Consider the following 20,518-nt stretch of genomic DNA (forward strand, 5'->3'; position numbering starts at 1 on the left):
GGTAGGGGCCAGACAGAACAAAAACAGGGGACTCCACTTGGATTTTCAAACTCCCCTATTTATCCTCTGTAATCCTGTTTTTCTCGGTCCAACCACTTTCTTCCAGCCTGAAGCCACCATCTTCAGAGGGGACTCCCTGCCCCAGAGAGGGTCTAATCTGGAGACCTGGAGAAGAGGCAGGCTCCGGGAGGCTGTTCTCCATTGGCCTAGTTACCTGCTCCCCCCACCCCTGTGCTCTCACCGACCCCCCCCCCCCCAACCACACCCCAAGCCCACAGCTATGTCTGCTCCCAGACTGGGATCTCCTCGAGGGCAGGACGTGGACTGGGGCATCCTGCACCCAGGGTTTGATGATGTTCTGGGTTGGGTGAGCCCCTCCCTTCCTGAAGTGGTTGGCCGGTGAGCGGTGGAGAGTCTGGCCTCTCTGGACCTGGTCCGGGGTGGGGCTGGGGTGGTGGGAGACAGCACCTGGGTTCCTGCGCTCCTCCTGGCCCACAACTGCAGTGGGCCTCCGGCTCTCTGAGCGTGTGGCTCAGAGAACATTCCCCGCTAGAACATCGGAAGGGGGCAAGTGGAGGCGCGTAGCAGGGTGGCAGGTGGCAGGCGGGGCGCACAGGGGAGCCGGGCGGCTCCACTTCCTGTGGGGCGCCAGCCCTGGAGCCTGCCCCGGGGAGGTTGCACAAACCTTCCTGCAGAGGCCCCGGGGACCGCCTCTCCCGCCGGCCACTGCCTCTGCTGACCCGGGGCTGCCCTCCTTGTTCTGGGTCCTGCAGCCTGGACTGAGTCCTCCATCTCCGCGGGGCTAGCGAGAGGCCGGGACGGACCGTGGGGCCCTTCCTCCCGTCACTGGGCACCAGTCCTTCCTCATTTTGCCGCTGATTCTAGCCCCAAACAAAACAGGTTGAGCCCTTTTCCTCCCTTCGGCAGCCTCTGGCTTACGGCAGCCTTCGGAGGCGCTGCAGACGGCGCCGCCGGCCGGGGAGGGGGGCCCGGGCCAGCCCTGCTGGGACTGGAACGGTGCGCCTGGCTCCTGGCCCTCGTTCAGCTCTGACCGAGGCAGGAGAGCGAGCTTTGCTGTGGCGGTTGCCTGAGGATGATGCCTCAGCTTCAGTTCAAAGATGCCTTTTGGGTGAGTGAAGACGGCTGTGGGTTTGAGCAAGTGGAGTGTGCCTGGGGAGGCCAGCTCAGCTGACATTTCCTCAGGGTGGTGGGTTGGGGATGTGGCTTCCAGGGGCGGGGGGTTCTCATAAAAATGATGGCTGATTTTTTTATCCTTTATCGTTGCGGGGTGAGGGATGTGACCTAGGCTGTTTCTGAGTTGGAAGAGGACAATGGGGGTCCTCGATCTGGGGCACTGATTCCTCTGCAAACTTCAACAAGCAAGGGATGGATATTCTCTGGGCTCTCAGGGCAGATCTTTCCTCTGGGAGACCCCCTCTCCACAGCAGGAACGTTTTAGGAGCATCTGATATATTTGATATTGATGAGGATTTGTGAGGTGAAGGAGGGAGGGTCACAGGTCTGGGGACCAGATAAACTTGAATTTGGATCTTGGCTTTGCTATTTAGAGGTTGGACAAGTCATTTTACCTCTCTGAACTTCATTTCCGCGCCCCCTGCCCCCATCTATACAGTAGAGATAATTAACAAACATACTAACTGAATGGGAGGGCTAAACAAGGGTGTAACAAAGTCCCCTGCATCTCGCTGGAGCACCAAATGGGAATCTCTTGCCCTTACCCAACCCCTCTTCCTTGCAGACCTTAGGGGTCCTTCAGGGAGGCAACAGGGCTGGGCAATTCCTTGTTCGCTTTCTTAAATTCAGCGCACGTGTAAATCAAGCCTTTTCCTTATGAAATTCCAGCGCCCAGCTGGCTTGTGGGGGCGAAATTGCTGGGCCCAGGCCACACAGCCTGCAAGCCCCATTTGGACCCCACCGCCCATTTTCCCCACTGTCTCTCAGCCCACCCCCCTGCTTCTCAAGCGCTGTCTGTTCCCAGTGGCTCCCAGGGAAAAGCGAGGCCTCTCTGGTTAGAGCTGGGGAACGTGGCTGTCCTGAGGGCACCCCCTCCAGCCTGCAGAGGACACTGGCTCTTTGCTCAGTCGGCCCGCACTCAGCCGACAGTCTGGCCTCCCTGGGCCCTTTCCTGGGGCCTCCAGCCAGGAGGACGAGAGCTAACGAGCCAGGTCTTCCTTCCCTTCTGGGCCACGCTCTCCTTGGGGCCCGTGGCCAGAGTCTGAGTGGCTCGCTTCCCGCCTCCTCTAACTGCACAGTAGGCAGAGGGCTGTCTCTCTGAGCCTCCGTCTCCCCATCTCTACAGAGAGGGGCTGGGACCAGCCCAGAGAAGCCAAGGAACGCAGACCTGCCTTGGCCCCTTCCAAGCACCAGGCTGGCATCTGGGACCCACATGAGGGGTGGGGGGCTGCAGTCAGCAGGGGATGCACAGACTGGACGTGAGTCACTACATCATGGCTCTGACTTGAAGTGCAAAGCTGGGGGAAAGATAGGGCTTTCCTGGTGGCTCAGATGGTAAAGAACCTGCCTGCAATGCAGGAGAAACCGGGTTTGATCCCTGGGTTAGGAAGATCCCCTGGAGAAGGAAATGCCAACCTACTCCAGTGTTCTTGCCTGGAGAATCCCATGGACATTGCAGCCTGGTGGGCTACAGCCAACAGGTCACAAAAGAGCCAGACATGACTGAGAGACCCAGACTTTCTCTTGAAAATCCAGGTGTTTAGCAGCCCATGGTGGGCCAAGCACACCCAGGCTGTATTTTAGTTCCAGGACATCTGGTCCAGCCCAGAGCCTTTGGTTCCACCTTCCCTAGGACAGAGCTGGCCCAAGAAGCAGCCCCAAGGCAGGATCTGGGCAGGAAGGGGGGAAGGGGTACAGGACGGCGCAGGGTGTGGTGGCGGCATTTTACCTGTGGCAGCTTCCTGTGAGGCATCCCGCCCACACTCTGCTCACCCCACCTCTGAGCCGCCCACAAGCTCTCCTCTCCTCTGCTGCTGGCTCCCGGGGCCTGGGGTAGAGGTGCTGCCTCCCTAGGGAGGGCCGGAGCAGGGAGGGAAAGGCCGATGCCCCTGGGCTCTGAATCCTAACACGTGTCTCAGCCTGGCCCAGCCCACAATGACAACTAACCCAGCCCTAAAGATGTTCCAGGGGCTGTCCTCAGGACTATGCATCTATTGACTCATTTAGACCCAGGAAGTGGATGCTATTGTGATACCTGTTGTTCACAAGAGGAGGCTGAGGCACAGAGAGCCTCAGTCACTTGCCGAAAGTCACACAGCTGGGTGAAACCTGGACAGGTTGGCCCCAGTGTCTGCGCTTACTCAGGTGCTTCATTGCCCCTTTAGCCATGGTGCCCATCACTGGATCTTTGGGCCACATTGGTGAAGCAGGGAAAAACTCAGTCCTTCCTACCTCCCAGAGAAATCAGATCAGATGGGTGCCACCAAAGTCTTCTGGACCCCAATTTACAGACAGATCTGTAAAATGGAAAAGACACAGTGATCCAACCACTGTGCGGGTATTAGGGACAGGGCTCAGCCTGCCCTTCCCCCTGGCTTTCCCCCACCCTGTGCCCAGGCAATGCCATTAACCACAGCTTGAGAACACGCTGCCTGCAAATGGCTGGTCTGTAGTGGAAGGAAGCTCCTGAGCTAGAAGGATGTGTCTAATACCGCAGCACTCCCCTTATCTGGCAGCCTCAACCATCCAAAACACAGGTGAGAGCCAGCCCTGTTCATGGCAGCACTTCATTGTGAGCAGGGAAACAAAAATAGTTTCTGAGGTTCTAAGAGTTTGCATTAAAGCTTGCATACTTTACTCATTCGAGATGCCCTAGAACTTTTAGTTAGGGCCCATGAACTCTGATTTTACCCACAGTTTTAACAAGCTTGGTCCTGTTGACCTATAGATATAGCAAATAGTAGGGAACTACATGGAAACTGATTGATTAAATATTGGTGGGCCTGACCTGTTAGACCTGTTAGGGACGACAAAGGATGAGATGATTGGATGGCATCACGGGCATCACTGACTTGATGGACATGAGTTTGAGTAAGCTCTGGGAGTTGGTGATGGACAGGGAAACCTGGCGTGCTTGCAGTCCATGGGATTGCAAGGAGTCGGACCCAATTGAGCGACTGAACTGATACTGACCTGTTAGAGACAGTTTCACAGATCGCTGGTAGCCTGATAGTAAGAGAGGAGACAAAAACTTATAAAAAGCAGACACAGTGGTTAGAAGTGGTAGAGTTGACCAGTCCTGTCCCTCAATAGGCCTATATTTGCAATCTTGTCGGTGTGACCATGCAGTATTTATTTATAGCCTACTTCCATCTGCAGCCTAACATTCAGATGCAGGCTTCTGTGCGAGTGAGGCTGGGGTGGGCTAGCCACAGGGGAGGGGAGGGATCATTTGATTTCTGTTAATATACACACAGTGATAAAGAAGATCACAGTTTTGCAGGAAGTTTGTGACTGAGCCTCAGAACAGGGGGCTGTCGGAGAGAAAGCTGAGGATAAGAGTACCAGGTGCCCGAGCTGACAGGGCCTTAGAGCTCATGGAACCTGACTCAGCACCGGGTCAGAGGGGCAGAGAATCCCAGAGAATGAGGGATTACCACTCCTTTCCCCAGTAGACACAGCTTTCTTGCAGGGGCTCTGCTCCCAGCAGCAGCCAAAGTGTATTGCAAGAAACACCTGTCTACATCCTCAGCATAGGCCTGGTGAGTAGGGTGTGTGTTTGGTCAATGTTAATAGAATAAGTGGACCAACAGTAAGAACCTCCACGGTCCTCCTGCCTTCCTGAACCTATCTTCTCCTTCATTTTGCTTTAGTTACATTCAACTGATATTTGTGGAGAAGTGTTCTCTACTAGGTAGTCTAAGCTGGGCCCCCCCTGTCTTCACCCCCCATCCAAACAGTCAAATGAGACTGTCAGAATGCCTTGCCTTAGAAGAAGTCAGGATCGACTTCTTCTGGGGTCTAGAGTTCTTTGATAATGGACCAGGCACAGGGAGCACCCAGAGGACTGCTCTGAGCTGCTCTTTCCCTTCCTGCCCTCTCATTGCCTCCCAGACCTATACATCCAACCCCTTTTGCAAAGAAGTCACAAGATGTTGTTTTAAGAAGGAAAATCTAGTTCTGGACCAGGTTTTATTAAGACCCACATCCTGTCTTTTGGGGGTTGTTAAAAGGAAAAGTAATGGCCACATATACTCCTTGTCATGCCTTGCTCTTCCCTCCCCACCATCATGGCTTTGGGCGGAAACCATCAAAGGGGACCAAGAAACCAGGCCTGAACTTTTCCCTCTGATTTGAGGTTACATTTCTCCCTTTTGAGGCTGGGCTCCAGCTTCATTTGGAGACCTCTGTGCTAAGTGAGGAGGCGCTGAGCTCCGCAACAGAAGACAGAGGGGGTACCACTTCCTTTGGTGGGGGAATGACTCACCAAGGATGCGTGGGCTAGGGGCAGGGGGAGAGGCCTGAGGTCCCATGTGTCTGAGCAGCTACTGTGGCCTCTTCCCCTCTCCAGTTCTGAGACTCTGAGGTTCCCTACTGAGGAGGAAAGTGTGGGGGGACACCCCTTTTCTCGACATAATTTTATCTTGAACATGCGTGGGCCTGGGTGTGATTTCCTTATCTTCAAAACACCATTGTTAATGACTGTACAGTCCTTCAATTTGTGGATTTGGTGGACATGCTGTGAGTCCCATGGACAGAGGATCCTACAGTCCATAGGGTCAGAAAGAGTCAGACATGATTAAGTGACTTAGCACACACACATGTGATTTATTTATACAGTCCTTTGTTGTTGGACATTTAGATTCAGTTCAGTTCGGTTGCTCAGGGGTGTCCGACTCTTTGCGACCCCATGGAGTGCAGAATGCCAGGCTTTCCTGTCCTTCACCAACTCCAGGAACTTGCTTAAACTCATGTCCATTGAGTCAGTGATGCCTCTAACCCTCTCATCCTCTGTTGTTTCCTCCTCCTGCTTTCAATCTTTCCCAGCATCAGGGTCTTTTCCAAGGAGTTAGATCTTCACATCAGGTGGCCAAAGTATTGGAGCTTCAGCTTCAGCATCAGTCCTTCCAATGAATATTCAGGACTGATTTCCTTTAGGATTGACTAGTTGGATCTCCTTGCAGTCCAAGGGATTCTCAAGAGTCTTCTCCAACACCACAGTTCAAAAGCATCAATTCTTTGGTGCTCAGCTTTCTTTATGGTCCAACTCTCACATCTGTACATGACTACTGGAAAAATTGTAGTTTTGACTATATAGACCTTTGTCTGCAATGTAATTTCTCTGCATTTTAATATGCTGTCTTAAAAAAAAGCAGAGATTACTGCCAACTATTTAGCATTCTGGGTCGATCTTTGTGTATCAAGATTTTGCACTTGACAACCACTTCTTGCATAGCTTCCCACAGGAGGAGACATTCCTGGGTGAGAGGGTGCGGCCAGTTCTCTGGCACTCAGCACCAGCAGCCCCTTTGGGACCCCTCATAGTCCTCTGGCTGAGCAGGAAACTTTTCATCCAGGAAAGAGGGATCAGAGTGGCCTGGAAGGGACTCTGCTGGGAATCACTCAGGCTTCGTGGATGGACTTGCAGCAGGGCAGGGCCCTGTGGCCTTGAAGGCTGGGGAGGCCAGTGGCTGAGGAGGGGGTCCTCCTGAGCAGGAGGGGATGGCAGAGGCAGGAGGTGGGAGCGGGGGGCCCCTGGCTGGCCTTCTTTTGCTGCCGCCTACTGCCCTCCCTGTGCCTCCCTGGCCGTGGCTGTTGAAAAGGATGAGAACGGACTCTTTCTGTGAGGTCGCAGAGCTCTCTGAGGCATGGTGTTTTGCGTAAAAAGCACAGAGCCGAGCGGTGTGTCTTGTGTGCAACCCATTGTGAAAAGTGGGGGGAATTAAGCATTAGTGTTGGTGTAGGCTTGTATTAGGGTTTCCCTGATGGCTCAGAGGGTAAAGAATTCGCCTGTAACAGAGGAGACCTGGGTTCGATCCCTGAATCGGGAAGATCACCTGGAGAAGGGAATGGCTACTTACTCCAGTATTCCTGCTGGAGTGTCCCATGGACAGAGGAGCCTGGCGGGCTACAGTCCAGGGCCTTGTAAAGAGTCAAACACGACTGAAGTGACTTAGCACGCACGCACGGGCTTGTATTAACAACGAGAATCTCTGGAAAGACACATAGAGAGCTAATTAAAGTGATGGCCTTTTGGGGGAAGTGAAAGAAGAAAGATTGACGGGTTTCAGGGCTGGGTGGCATTGAGCATTCTATGTACTTTTCTATAGCGTTTGATTGTTGAACCGTGTAAATATATTACCCAATGAAAATTAAATTACACAATTAAAAATGAAAAAGAAGATGTCTATTTCCTGTTCTGTGAAAATTCGTTTTTCTCTGAGTCCCAGATACTTACATCATTCTCAGAGGTGGCTGTGCCTGGCTGTTGTTCAGTACCCCTTATGCCCTGTGACACGTGTGTCCCCAAATCTGCCTTGCAGGGAAGGACTTGCCAATGTCCTCCCATGTCCAGAGCGGAGACACAAGGCGGTCAAGGGCCGAGTTCATGGTCATACATCCAAGGCAGATCAGGGACACCCCTTCCCTTAGCTCTGCTGGACCCCATCCCATTCTGCCCTGAATCCAAGGAGACTGGTAAGTTCTTGATTCAATTATAATTCCTAAAGGATGAAAGGGTGGTTCCCTATTCGGTAACATTGGTTTCCATGGTTTTGGAAGTAAGGTGATTTCTCTCACCATTAATTTTCTGCAAATGGTCACAGATTACATATGCTTTAAAAGGAAAATGTTTAAAAAGCAAAACTAAGCAATTCCTGTTTTTAAGCCGAGACGGTGCTTTTAGGTGACATTTGTGGTTCAGTAGCGTGAATTCTTCCACATACTCTGTGCACACTTTGTGGTGTGTGTGCCCCCAGGGACCCAAGATTGTGGTTCCTCCACACCCACTCCATAGGATGCTGTCGACCGTCTGATGGCAGGAGGTGACTGGAGAGGTTCATGGTTGCATTTGCCCTGCTTTTGTGATGCCTGCAGCTGTTCCCCTGTAGCGTCTCCTGGCTGCTGTGTCCTGGGTCAAGAACGTAACCCACACCTTCGGTTTTATTCTTGGTGGAAAACAAGATCTGCTTCTCAAGGTCCTCTTGTTGTCCGGTTCCCAGGAACTCAGGGACTTTGGCTGGCTTTTCCCGACATCTCCACACAGCCGGGGTTGCTAGCCCCTGGGATGGGGAGGGGGGGCCTTGCTTGCCCTTGGAAAGGTGGGGGAGGACTTGGGAGGTGGTGGGAGGGCAAAGGAAACTCCAAGAAGAAGGACTGGCATGGGTAAAGGTGTGGAAGGGGGAGCGGGTGCAGTGGGTTTGTAAGACGGCTTTCTGGCCCAGAGGACTGCGTAGTGTGACTATAGGAAGGGAAGACCCTGGCTGGGCTTTTAAAGACCTTGACCAGCCTTGAGTGGAGGCAGAGAGCCTTTCTTCCTTTCTTCACTCTCTCCAGTGACGGATGTTTCCTCTCATGCAAAAAGAGGCTTGGAGGCTGCGGGCTGTGGTTAGGATGCCTGCCTCAGCTAGAGCCTGTCTGACGCTGCAAACGACACGATGGAGGGAACTAGTTACGGAAATTGAAACTCCCTCACTTCTAGCAAGAGAGAGTGGTACCCGGTGCCCTGGGGGCTGCCCACGCTAGCTGGGGCATCCTGCTGAACTAGCTCCGGAAGGCCCCTCCTCACGGGCTTAGTCACTCTCTGTGCTCCAGGCTCAGAAGGGGGACAGGCCTCTTTGAAGCTTCCCCCCTCACTTGCTGAGGGGGAACTTGGAGAATCCTTTCTCCTTTCTGAGCTTCAGTTTCCTCATCTGTAGGATATTAGAGTGATTCTCAACTGAGATAAAGGCTTTGAGGATGGAGACACCAAGCCCAGTCCTCAGGGGACCACGTGCTGCTGCTCAGCCTTGGGAGCTGCTAGACCAGGAAGCGATCCCAAGGGATCCTGACTTATAATCGGATCGGCATCTACAGCGTGAGCCTCATATGTGGGTCTTCCTAATCTCAGGATGCCTCCCCAACTCTGTTCACCGTTGGATACTAAATTCCACCATTTGACAGTCATTCCTATGGCTTCAGGTGACAAGATGCAATAGCCCCATGAGGCTGGTATTCTTATTCCTGCTTTATAGAGAGAAAACCATGACTTATAGAGGAGATGTGGGCCTGGGGTGTGCCACCCAGATGGACGTTGGGGCTGCTGAGCTAGGCTTGGCTGCTATCTTCCCCAACCAGGTCGGAGCGCCCTTGACATTAACAGGAGCGTGTGGTGGTTTGCTGAGACCTGGCACCATGAGAAATGGGTAACAGGAGCAGGCCGGTGAGTGACAGGCCCTTCCCCTGGTGTTGACAGGCCGCCCACTATTGGGCAACAGGAAGTATCTGCTGATGCTCCAGAGACTAGCAGCCAGGGTGGGGATGGGGCAGCCAGATGGGATCAGGGTTCCCAACTGCGGAAACAGAAAAGCAGAAGCTGAGCCATACTGGAGAGAAAAAGAAGGGGCGGTGGGCTGAGTCAGGAGGGTGCTTGACCTATTCAGGGGACAAGGAGGTCTATGCTGCTGGGGCAGAGTGGTGGAGGTGAAGAGTGGTTGGAGATAAGATCAGAAATGTGACAGGGGTCATGAATCCCAATGCCCAGGTGCAGCCCCAGGTCAATTACATACAAATTTCATCGTGGAGGGGCAGTAGTTTTCAAAGTTCTCCATTGGTGTTGAGAACTGTGGTTTTCCTGCTGCATGGTCATTGCTAACAATGAGCATATATCTGACTTTTACCATTTACATGACCTCATTTGACTCACTTGTGAATTAGTAGAGGATAGAGGGTTTTTTTTTAACCTTATACAATTACTTTTTTGTGGCCAATATCAATATACATAACAGAAAATTTACCATTTTAATAATTTTTAAGTGTCCAATTAAGTGGCATCTGTACGCTCATAATGTGCTACCAACCATCACCACTAATTCCAAAACTTTTTCATCATTTCGAACAGAAATTCTATACCCCTTAAATAATAACTCCTTATCTCATTCCTCTCATCTCCTACTCTACTTTCTGTCTTTATGAATTTGCCATGCTAGGGACCAGTATAAGTAGAATCAGGCAGTATTTGTCCTGTTTCATTTAGCATAGTGTCTTTAACATGTCTTCATCCATGTTTTAGCATGTATTAGAATTTCATTCTTTTTAATGGCTGAGAAATATTCCATTCTACATGTATACCTCATTTTGTTTATTCATTCATCTGTTATTGGGCACTTGGGTTTTTAATCTCATTTTGTATATTATGAAAAATGTTGCTATGAATGTGGATGTACTAATACTGGTTTGAATTCCTGCTTTCAGTTCTTTTGGGTATAAAACTAGGAGTGAAGTTGCTGGATCGTAAGTAATCCTGTGTTTAACATGCTGAGTAACTGTGACATTGTCAAAAAATTTCCCCAGAAGCTGCTCTAGTTACATTCCATCAGCAGTGCACATGGGTTCCAGTTTCTCCACATCTTCACGAGGGCTTGTTATTTTCTGTTTTTTTCCCCAATCATAGGCATCCTAGTAGGCATGAAGTGATATTTCGTTTTTTTCTTTTAACTTTGGCTCTTTTTTATTTATTTATCTGTCTATCCATGTGATGTGTGTGATCTTATTTCCCTGACCAGGGATCAAACCTGGGCCCGCTGCAGTGGAAGTGTAGACTCTTAACCACGGGACAGGTAGGGAAGTCCCTCACTGGTGTTTTGATTTGTATTTCCCAGTGACTAATGTTGTTGAGCATATTTTTACACATTTATTGACCATTTGTTTATCTTCCTTAGAGAAATGTCTATTCAAGTCCTTTGCCTACTTTTGAATTGGGTTATCTTTTTGTTGTTCAGTTTTAAAAGTTCTTTATATGGTCTGGATAGTAATTATTTTAAGTATGATTTGCAAATATTTTCTCCCAATTTGTGGATTGTCTTTTCACTCTCTTGATACTGTCTTTTAATGAAAAAAATTTTTTTCTTTTCGTAAAGTCTAACTAATTTATTTTTTCTTTTATTGACTGTTCTTTGGTATCATATGCAAGAAATCATTGTTAAATTCAATGTCTTAAAACTTTTCCCTTATTTTCTGTTCAGAGCTTTACAGTTTTAGCTCTTACATTTAGGTCATTTATCCATTTTGAGTTAGTTTTTGTATATGGCATTACGTAAGAGTCCAGCTTCATGCCTTTGCATGTGACTATCCATTTCCCCATCACCTTTTGTTGAAAATATGGTCTTTCCCACATTGCATGGTCTTATCCTTATTGAAACTCAGTTGACCGTATATGTGGGTGCTTATCTCTAGTTTTCTATTTCATTCCACTGGTCTATAAGTCTGTCCTTATGACAAAACCACACTATTTTAATTGCGATAGCTTTGTAGTGAGTTTTGAAATCAGGAAGTGTGAGTCTTCCAACTTTGTTCGTTTTTTTCAATGTTATTGGCTATTAAGGTCCCGCGTTGAGGTGTTTTTTTAAATTTTTAATGAAAAAATAAAGTACAGTTGATTTACAATGTTGCATTAGTTTTAAGTATACAGAAAAGTGGTTCAGTTATACATATTTTATATATGTGTATATATGTGTGTGTATATACACACACACACACACACACACATATATATATATATGCTTTTCAGATTCTTTTCCCTTATAGATTGTATAAAACATTGAGTCTAGTTCCCTGTAATGTACAGTAGCCCCTTGTTGGTTATCTATTTTATATATATAGTAGTATCCCTGGTGGCTCAGATGGTAAAGAGTCTACCTGCAAAGTGGGAGACCCAGGTTCGATCCCTAGGTCTGGAAGATCCCCTGGAGGAGGGCATGGCAACCAACTCCAGTATTCTGCCTGGACAATCCCATGGACAGAGGAGCCTGGGGGGCTATGGTCCATGGGGTCGCAAAGAGTCAGACATGACTGAGTGACTTCAGAGCACACAGGTATCTGCTAATCCCAAACTCCTAGTGTATCCCTCCCTCCTTTTCCCCTTAGGTAACCATAGTTTGTTTTCCGCTTGTGGATCTAGTTCTGTTTTATAAATAAGTTCTTTTTTTTTAGATTCCACATTTCAGTGATGTCATATGATATTTGTCTTTCTCTGTCTGGCTTATTTCACTTAGTATGATAATCTCTAGGTCCATCCATGTTGCTACAAATGGCATGATTTCATTTTCATGGCTGAATAGTGTTTCACTGAATATATGTACCATATCTTCTTTATCCATTCATCTGCTGATGACCATTTAGGTTGTCTCCACGTCTTGGCTATTGTAAATAGTATTGGAATGAACAATGGGATGAAAGTATATTTTTGATTTATGCTTTTCTCTACATATATACCCAGAAATGGGATTGCAGGATCATATGGTAGCTCTATTTTTAGTTTGTTAAGGACACTCCATACTGTTCTCCATAGTAGCTGTACCAGTTTACATTCCCACTAGCAGTGTTGGAGGGTTTCTTTTTCTCTAGACTCAAGGTGTTTTTATAGGCGAGGAAACTGAGGTTTGAACATTTCTGAGGTGGTGCTAGTGGTAAAAAACCTGCCTGCCATTGCAGGAGACACAAGAGACTTGAGAGACTCGAGTTCAATCCCTGGGTCAGGAAGATCCCTTGGAGGAGGACCTGGCAACCGGGTCTAGTATTCTTGCCTGAAGAATCCCCATGGACGGAAGATCCCTGGAAGGCTATGGTCCATGGGGTTGCAAAGAGTCAGACACAACTGAAGTGACTTAGCATGCATCGTGAGGCTGCCACCAGTCTAGGACAACCCCCCTCTAACTCTCCCAAGCCTGCACATATGTGGAGAGACACCATCCTTTGAGAGGATCCCCTTGAGATGGTGGGCTCCTCCTTAGAGTTGCCCTACCTCTGGCCCCCTGGGAAGGCCCATGACTTCTGAGCTTCCTTGGGTCCCCACCAGCTTTCGTCTTTCAAGGATGATTGTCCCATAGGCTGGGGTCACTTACGTCTTCAGTGGACTGTGAGAAGGCCTTGAGGGAACTGATGTCCACCTTGGCCTGCTTAGACCTGAGAAGCCTTTGAAAATCAGGATTTCTGATTCTCAGCTTCCCAACTGGCAGCCACAGAAGCAAAAGAAGTCCCCTTCTTTGTCACCTCTTGAATGTTTCCCCTTCATTTGGACCAGCTCTGAGACCACTCTCCCAATCCTGGGGGCCCCAGACTGCAAGTGGTAGGAAGGTCCAGAAGGTCAGCTGGGGTCAGTCCACGCAAACAGGGTGAGGTGGTAGGCAGGGGATCAACAGAAAAGCCTGGATCAGTGTCCATGGAGCTGTCATGAATACTGAAATTGTCGGGCATGAAGGTCTGCACAGTGTGAGGGTCTCCACTACTGGAAGGCAGCTCAGTAGTAGGTGCTGAGCTGGTCTCTGCCGTTGTTCTCACTCTGACCCAGATGAGGATGGAAATGGGTGCTGGAACCAAAGAAACAGTGTGGCTGATTCCAGGGTTAGGGGAAGACCAGCAGCTAAAACTAGGCCTCAGGTCAGTGCAGGAGCTGCCATGAGGTTGCTGGAATTTTATTTCAGTATGCAGATCAGCGCTAAGCCTAGAAGGACTGCAGTTTCCATGAGGGAAGGAGTTTGCACTCCAGGATCCAGTTGTCTTGGTTTGAGTCCTACCAACATGTTTGGTGCAATGCAGGAGACACAGGAGACAGAGGTTCGATCCCTGGGTCAGGAAGATCCCTTGGAGGAGGAAATGGCAACTCGCTCTGCTATTCTTGCCTGGAAAATCTCATGAACAGAGAAGCCTGGTGGGCTCCAGTCCATGGGGTCACAAAGAGTCAAACATGACTGAACGACTAAACACACATCAACAACGTGTGGGTGCAAGTGAATGCTGAGGGGGAAAGTTAAGCAGTGATGGTCCCAGAGAGAACAGGCTTCTCTCAGGCAGCCCCAGCGCCCCAGGACCCCAGAGGCGGCATCTTGATCCACTTGAAGATGTGTTTTCCCTGACTGCTTCTACGCCTGATACATGCAGGCTGTGTTGGACAGGGTAAAGCAATTTCCCAGTCTCTAAAACAGAACCCAAAGATGGTGGAGGGCGCCGTCTTTGTCTCTCACACTGCCCTTAGAATCCAACACCCTGCTTGGATTCCATTGCCCTCGTGGTTGAGCCCTTCCACTCTCTCAGCCTCTGGCTCCTTGTCTGTATTAAATCTGTCACTGTGGTTAAAAGACAGAGACATGGTCAAATGAATGTTAATGACCTAATAAAGGCAAGAACCCCACATGCAGACCCCCAGCAGGTACAGGAGACCCAGAAAGCCCCTGGGCTTGGAGAGTGTTGCAGCCAGAGCCCAGGGTCAGCACTGAGGTCCAGAACCTTCCAAGGGCGGCAGAGGAGGCTGAGGGGCCTTCTGCAGGGGCTGCCGCGGGTCTATTCCTGCCTCTGGGGAGAGGTGTGAGGAGTGGGCCCATCTCTGTCTTGAGTAAGTCTCGAGCCCAAAAGAAGCTGCCAGTTCTCACCCTGCAGCAGATTATACCACCGAGCAAGACACCCCTCCTTGGCCCTGTGAGCATCCAAGTCCAAGTGTTCATTCGCTTTACGGATGGAAAACCTGAGGCTGAAAGACTGGAAGCAACCAGTCGAGATAAGCATCACAGCTAGGATTCAAACCCAGCTCTCCTTTTTTCTTTCCTTTCTTGGTTTACTTTCACTTAACATATACTGGTCACCATGGCCACCCTTTTCCAGGAGCTCATTAAGTCTCAGGATGACCTTTGTTGGGCTCCTACATATATTATTTCATTTAGTCCTCAGGGCCCCTGGGAGGAGGGCAGTGTGTTCACAGTCATTCTATACAGGAGGGAATCTGTGCACAGGAGGTTAAGTAACTTGCCCAAGTTCACATTGTCTGTATGCATGGGCTTGGCCAGGACCAGAACCCAGTGCCTGAACTCTTTCCACACCCCCTGCCTGAACTTCTTCTTGATAAGGGGGTGTACCCATGGGCCATCCCCTGACAGGTATAGGTGGTGTGGAAGGGGTGATGCTTGGGTAAAGAGACAAGTATAAACAGAGCCTTGGCTATTGGCGCCGGCCCCCAGTTCCTGTGGTCACTCACAAGCTGGAACCCCTGCAGCAAGGAGCCGTGGGGCTGGCTATGCACAGGGTGTGGTCACTGCCTGTCCTTGCTTATGGATCAGAGTCTCCTCCGGGGCTTAGAGTCCGGGGTGGCTCAGTAACCTCTACCCGTCTTCCCTACCTGCCCTCAGCCCTGGCCCCTGCCGTCTTCCTCCTGCCCCCCTGCAGAGCAGCTGTGCGACCTGGGCCAGTGATTCACCTTTCATGAGTGTCTGCGTGCTCAGTCGCTTCAGTCGTGTCTGACTCTCTGTGACCCCATGGACGGCAGCTCATCAGGCTCCTCTGCCCATGGGGATTCTCCAGGCAAGAATACAGGAGTGGGTTGCCATGCCCTCCTCCAGGGGATCTTCCCGACCCAGGGATCGAACCCACAACTCCTGCATTGCAGGCGGCTGCTGAGCCTCAGTTGTCACCTGTGACATGGGGCAATAAGGGTACAGTCCTGACACTGCAGGCTTCTCTGAGAATTAGAGGCATAGAGGACACGGGCTTCTACCTGTCCACATGCCACCCGCCTGATCTCTTCTCCTGACCTTGGAACCTGGCCCTGGTTCCCGTTACCTCCTGGGAGGGTCCCACCACTGGCTCTGCCTGACTCGGGGCTCTCCCTGAGCTGGTTTCAGGCCACCTCTTTAGACACCTGCTCTGGCCGTTCAGCCCCCTGGCCACTCACAGCTCTGAGCATCAGGCTTCCAGGCTCCTGAACCCTAGGGGCTCACTGCCACCTCCAGGCCTCTGCCCAGACTGGTGTTCCCTCCCTGCCCTGTCCCTTGTGCTAACTTCTGCACATTTTGGTTTCTTAACGCAGGAGGAAGAAGTGGGGGATTGAGCTGGGCCTTTAAGAGTGGAGGGGAAGTGAGCAGGACTTCACAGGATGAGGGAGGGGAGTGCTCTAGAGGAGGCCTTTCCTTCCTGATGTTGGAGGAGGCCTACTTGAAAGAACAAAGTCACAAAGTCGGAAGCCAGCACACCCACACAATTGGTGTTGGAGTCTGGACAAGTTATATAACCTCTCTCATCTTCAAATCCTCCTGGGGTCTGTATTACTGAGATAAGAGGCCCCAGGTTGGCACAATAGGTCCCTTTCTGGTACTTGTGCTATTCCCTGGCCTCTAAACTCTGCAATGTGGGATTCCTAGGAGCCCCCGAATACTCACAGGGCTCTAATAGCTCCCCACCCCCTCACCCAAGGCTGCAGGAAACAACCAACCCCAGGTCTCCAGGTTCCCCAAAGCTTGCGGCCCAGCTGGGCCCCAGGTCAAGGGCCTGGACATCTCAGGGATCATGCAACAGGGCTGCTTGGGTGAGGAGGCCTCAGCCCAGGGCTCAGTGGAGATCTAGAGCCCTCTGGAAACTCATTTCTAATCCCAAGCCCCAGATTAGCTCATTTAACCATACTCAATGTGCTTTTTGTTCCTTAAGAGTCTATCTGCTTTCTTGGCTCTCTCCCTTTGACACCTATCTTGAGCCATCTTAGAAAAGCCATAAATCACGCCACATTTGCCTGCTTATGGATGGGACCCTCTAATCTTTAAGTCAGGGGACACCTAGACTCAGAATATCTACTTGGACACATCATTTGAGGCTTGAATCCTCTCTGCAGGATCCCTAACCTGCTTACCAGATCCTGCGGGGCACTCTCGACCCAGCAAAGGAACTAACCTGCGCTCCATATTTGGGGCCACATGGGCTCTTGGAAAGTCCTTCTTTGTACTGATCTGGAGTTGGCCTCCCCGACTACTTCCCTGTGAGTCCTGGCTGAGCCTCTGGGGACACCAAACACAGATGCACCCTCTTCCACTGAAGGCCCCACAAAGGCCTGTAAATGATCACATTTCTTGCTGGCTCCTCAAGGGCTAAGGCCTGGGACTCTCTCTGTACCCAACCCTCCTCATGGGATTCTCTGGGTAAACATCCAGCTTGCTCACTGAAGTCTCTGGTTCATCTATCCATCCATCCATCTATCCATCCCTTCATTCATCTATCCACCCATTCATCCAAGCCACACCTGAGTATCTGTTCTGTGCCTTCTCTCAGTTTAGCAACCAATAATGGTGGAGCTGAGACCTACTGTGTGGTACTAGCTGTGGGGCAGTGGAAAGATCCTGGCTGCTATTCGTTGACTTATCCTCTCTGAGACACAGTTTCTTTATCTGTACAATGGGGATAGTAACATGTTGTACAAAGTAGAGGAGACGGGTCTGTCTGGCTTATTTAAAGGTGCTGGGTAACTAGTCATTGAATTGCAAACAAATGGTCTGGTCTTCTCCTTGGGGCGGCTCAGGAGCCAGCTGTCATGAAGGCATGTCCACGTGAGGGCCTCCCTTCGTCCTCAGTCTTTGTCCAGTGTATTTGCTGAGCATTGCTGTACAGACGTGGGCACTGGGACCCAGGAGGCAAACCGCCCCACGTTCTGCCGTCTCCAGAGTTAATTACTCACTTCCTCAGGTGTTCTGACAAGCCCAATGGTTTTGCTTCTCAGCCCCCAGCAGACAAGCAACAGTGGACTAGTTACTAGTAAACTAGCTATGGTAGACGCATGTGGACTAGTTACTAGTAAACTAGCTACGGTAGGCGCATCGGCCACAGAAGTCCCTTCTGTTAAATTGCGGTGAAATCAGAGGGTGAAGTCACCCGAGTACCGTGCAGCCTATAACCATATTCAAAATTGCTGTCCTTGGCTTCTGGGGCTTCCTGAGATAAAAGGAGTGAGTCCAGTCTCCCTGATCTGTCTCTTCTTCCACCAGTAAAAGGTGATTAAAAAAAAAAGTTAGGTAAAATATATAAAGAGCCTAGCAACCCAAGAGCATATCAGTCATTAGAGAGGTTTCTGACAAGAATGGTAAGCATTCTATGAAACAGTCTCTGAACTTGGTAAGGCACAAGCAGGAAACTTAATTTTTTTCCTTCCGCCTTCCAAAGCGGAAGTGGTAGCTCTCCCTTCCTCACCCCTGGGCATGTGTTAGAGCATGTCCAATTCTTTTCAGGTCTAACTCCCTCCAGTTCAACCTTGTATCAAAATCTCACTTTCCTGTTCACTTGAAAGCTCCCCTCTCCCCCCACTTTGCCTGTGATTGGAAGCCTATGATGGGCACAGGGTCGGCCTCTGTCACCCCCACTGCTTACTGCTTCTGGTGTCTCTACAGATGGCGTGGGTGTGGGGTCGGAAGGTCTAAAGGGGTGAAGGGTCTTATTTCCCTGGTGCAGTTGCAGCTGGTGCAGCAGGTGACTGATGCCCCAGGTCAGCTCTTCCTCTCCTGGCTACTTTCGCAGGTCCTTTGGGGACCTCGTCCCCTGGCTATCCCACTCTCTTCCCTGCAGCTGTCCACGTCTGATACCTCCCAGCTGCACCCCGTCATCTGCTCCACGCAGCCTTTTTCGGGGGCTCCTCCTTTGCTGCCAGGCATTTCTCACCAGCTGAGATTTACAGGCAGCTCTTCCCAGCCACCTTCCCGGCCTCCACTTGGTTCCTAGGAGACGTATGGGTGTCAGTCCCCAACTGCTCCCCTCCAGGCCTCACACGCCCTTGGACTCGCCTTGGGCAGCTCCAGCCCACCCCTGACTTCAGACATCTCCAAGTAAGATGCAGTTATGGTTGCCATGGTTTCCAAAAGCCAACAGACACACAACAGCCTCCAGGCTGAAAGGACAGTTGAAGGTCACTCCTCTCCCCAAACCCATAACACAGTCAGGTGGCCCCAGAAAGGACAAGGGCTTCACCAAGACTACCCAGCTTCTTCCCGGCAGATCAGACTTCTGGCCGAATCCCAGGCCTCTCCTTCTGAGGTGAGAGGCTTAGCTCTCCTCTGAGATACTTTATATTCTGGAATTTCAAGTAAGGGAACATTTGAAAAAGCTTCTGCAGCCTTTTAAATGGACCCTCTGGTGGGGAGGGTGTATAACTCAGTAGGGTGATAATCGGTGTTTTCCAGCCTTGAGCAGCTTGGTTCTGTCTGGTGAGAGCCGGGTGGGGCCAGGGCAAGGCGTGGGGAGCTACTCTTGCTGAATAGTCACTGAGTTCGGGGCTTTGCAGAGAGGTGAGGGGATGAGCTAAGATCTGGCCTGGGAGAGCAGGGCTCAAAACCTGGTTGTTTCCCACGGACTTCTGAGCAGGCTAGGTAACCTCTCCATTTTTCTCATCTGTGATAATTGTCAGCCCCGTTTCCAGCTCAGGGCAACCTCTGACCTTGTGTTTCCTCATCTCATCTGTGTACATTGTTTCATTGACTTCTTAGGTCAACTGTAGGTGGAGGGAACCATTAGGCCTCTTGTTACAGGGAGGGAAGTAGAAGCTGAGAGTGCCCAGGACCACAGGGTGGGGTGTGAACCCATAAATGGTCTGCTAAACTCTGTCCAGTTTCTCAGGCAGGCCTGGGCCCCCTCCCTAAACTTGGCAGCCAGTCTGCCCCGAGGGGGCTGTGCCCACGTGGGGTGGGCTGTCTGGGGCCAGGAGAGGTTGTCCACCGCATACACTTCCTCAATGAGGAAACCTGGTCCTGAGAAGGGAAGTGACTTGCTTGGGGCTCTGGTCTCTGTGGCCCAGCCAATGCAGCCACCAAGAATGGTATGGGTGTGATGAGGAGGAAGTGGCAGTGGATACAAAGTCTCCCTCTGTAGCTGCACGTGGGGGCATGGCAGGGCTGGGGCCGGCTTGCCGGCCTGGACCGTGGCTCACATCCAGGGCCATCCAGCCAAGGGAGCAGGTGGGCCATCCCTGAGCAGAGCCCAGAGCCCCAAGCACGCAGGCCTCTTGACTGACTTCAGGTGGAGGCAGGAATACGCTTCCTCTGGCCGGAGCAACCTGGAACACCTTCTGTAGCCCTGATCTGATGAGTGTGGGGCAAGGGAGGCCAAGAATGGCCCCCCAGTGTGAATGGCAAGGCCTGGGGTCCCACATCCGGCTTGGGGGAGGTCTCTCCAGGAGGGGGCTGCATCTGCCTGCCATCTGGCACCCTGCTCTGGGGTGGACCGCCCTAGGTGCCACATGGCGAGGGTGGGGCCTCTGGCTGTTTGCTGGCTCCCCGCTCACATCTGCAGAGCCAGCCGGCCCTTCTCCAGGGCAGTGATCCTCTGACCCAGCCTGGGCACGGAGCTGGCCTCTGAGAATCCATGGTAACTGAATGACAGACGGAAACACGGCTTTGGTTTGAGGCAGAGGGAGTCTGAGTAATCATCTTCAAAAGTTTTTTTTTTTTTTGATGTTTCAAAATGTAACAGAGTTGCTGGACTGTCAGTGTCTGAACTGGACTGAATGTCTGATGGTTTGGGGACGAACTGCGTGTGCGCTCACTCACTCCAGTCG

General features: G+C 50.9%; 1 protein-coding gene across 3 annotated transcripts in view; it reads left to right on the forward strand.

Moving 5' to 3' along the window:
• The first annotated feature begins 650 nt into the window (after window positions 1–650).
• The window catches only part of PSTPIP1 (proline-serine-threonine phosphatase interacting protein 1), a 41,694-nt gene continuing 21,826 nt past the window's right edge, over window positions 651–20,518 (forward strand). Inside the window, exon 1 of one of the 3 annotated variants that reach the window (XM_065906368.1) lies at window positions 651–1,129. In XM_065906368.1, the coding sequence (XP_065762440.1) occupies window positions 1,094–1,129 (36 nt within the window). In that variant the 5' untranslated portion in view covers window positions 651–1,093. The remainder of the gene's footprint in view (window positions 1,130–20,518) is intronic. The other 2 variants (XM_065906367.1, XM_065906366.1) reach the window with 2 other exon arrangements.

This window comes from Muntiacus reevesi, chromosome 15 (genome assembly GCF_963930625.1).
Source record: "Muntiacus reevesi chromosome 15, mMunRee1.1, whole genome shotgun sequence".
Classification (NCBI taxonomy): domain Eukaryota; kingdom Metazoa; phylum Chordata; class Mammalia; order Artiodactyla; family Cervidae; genus Muntiacus; species Muntiacus reevesi.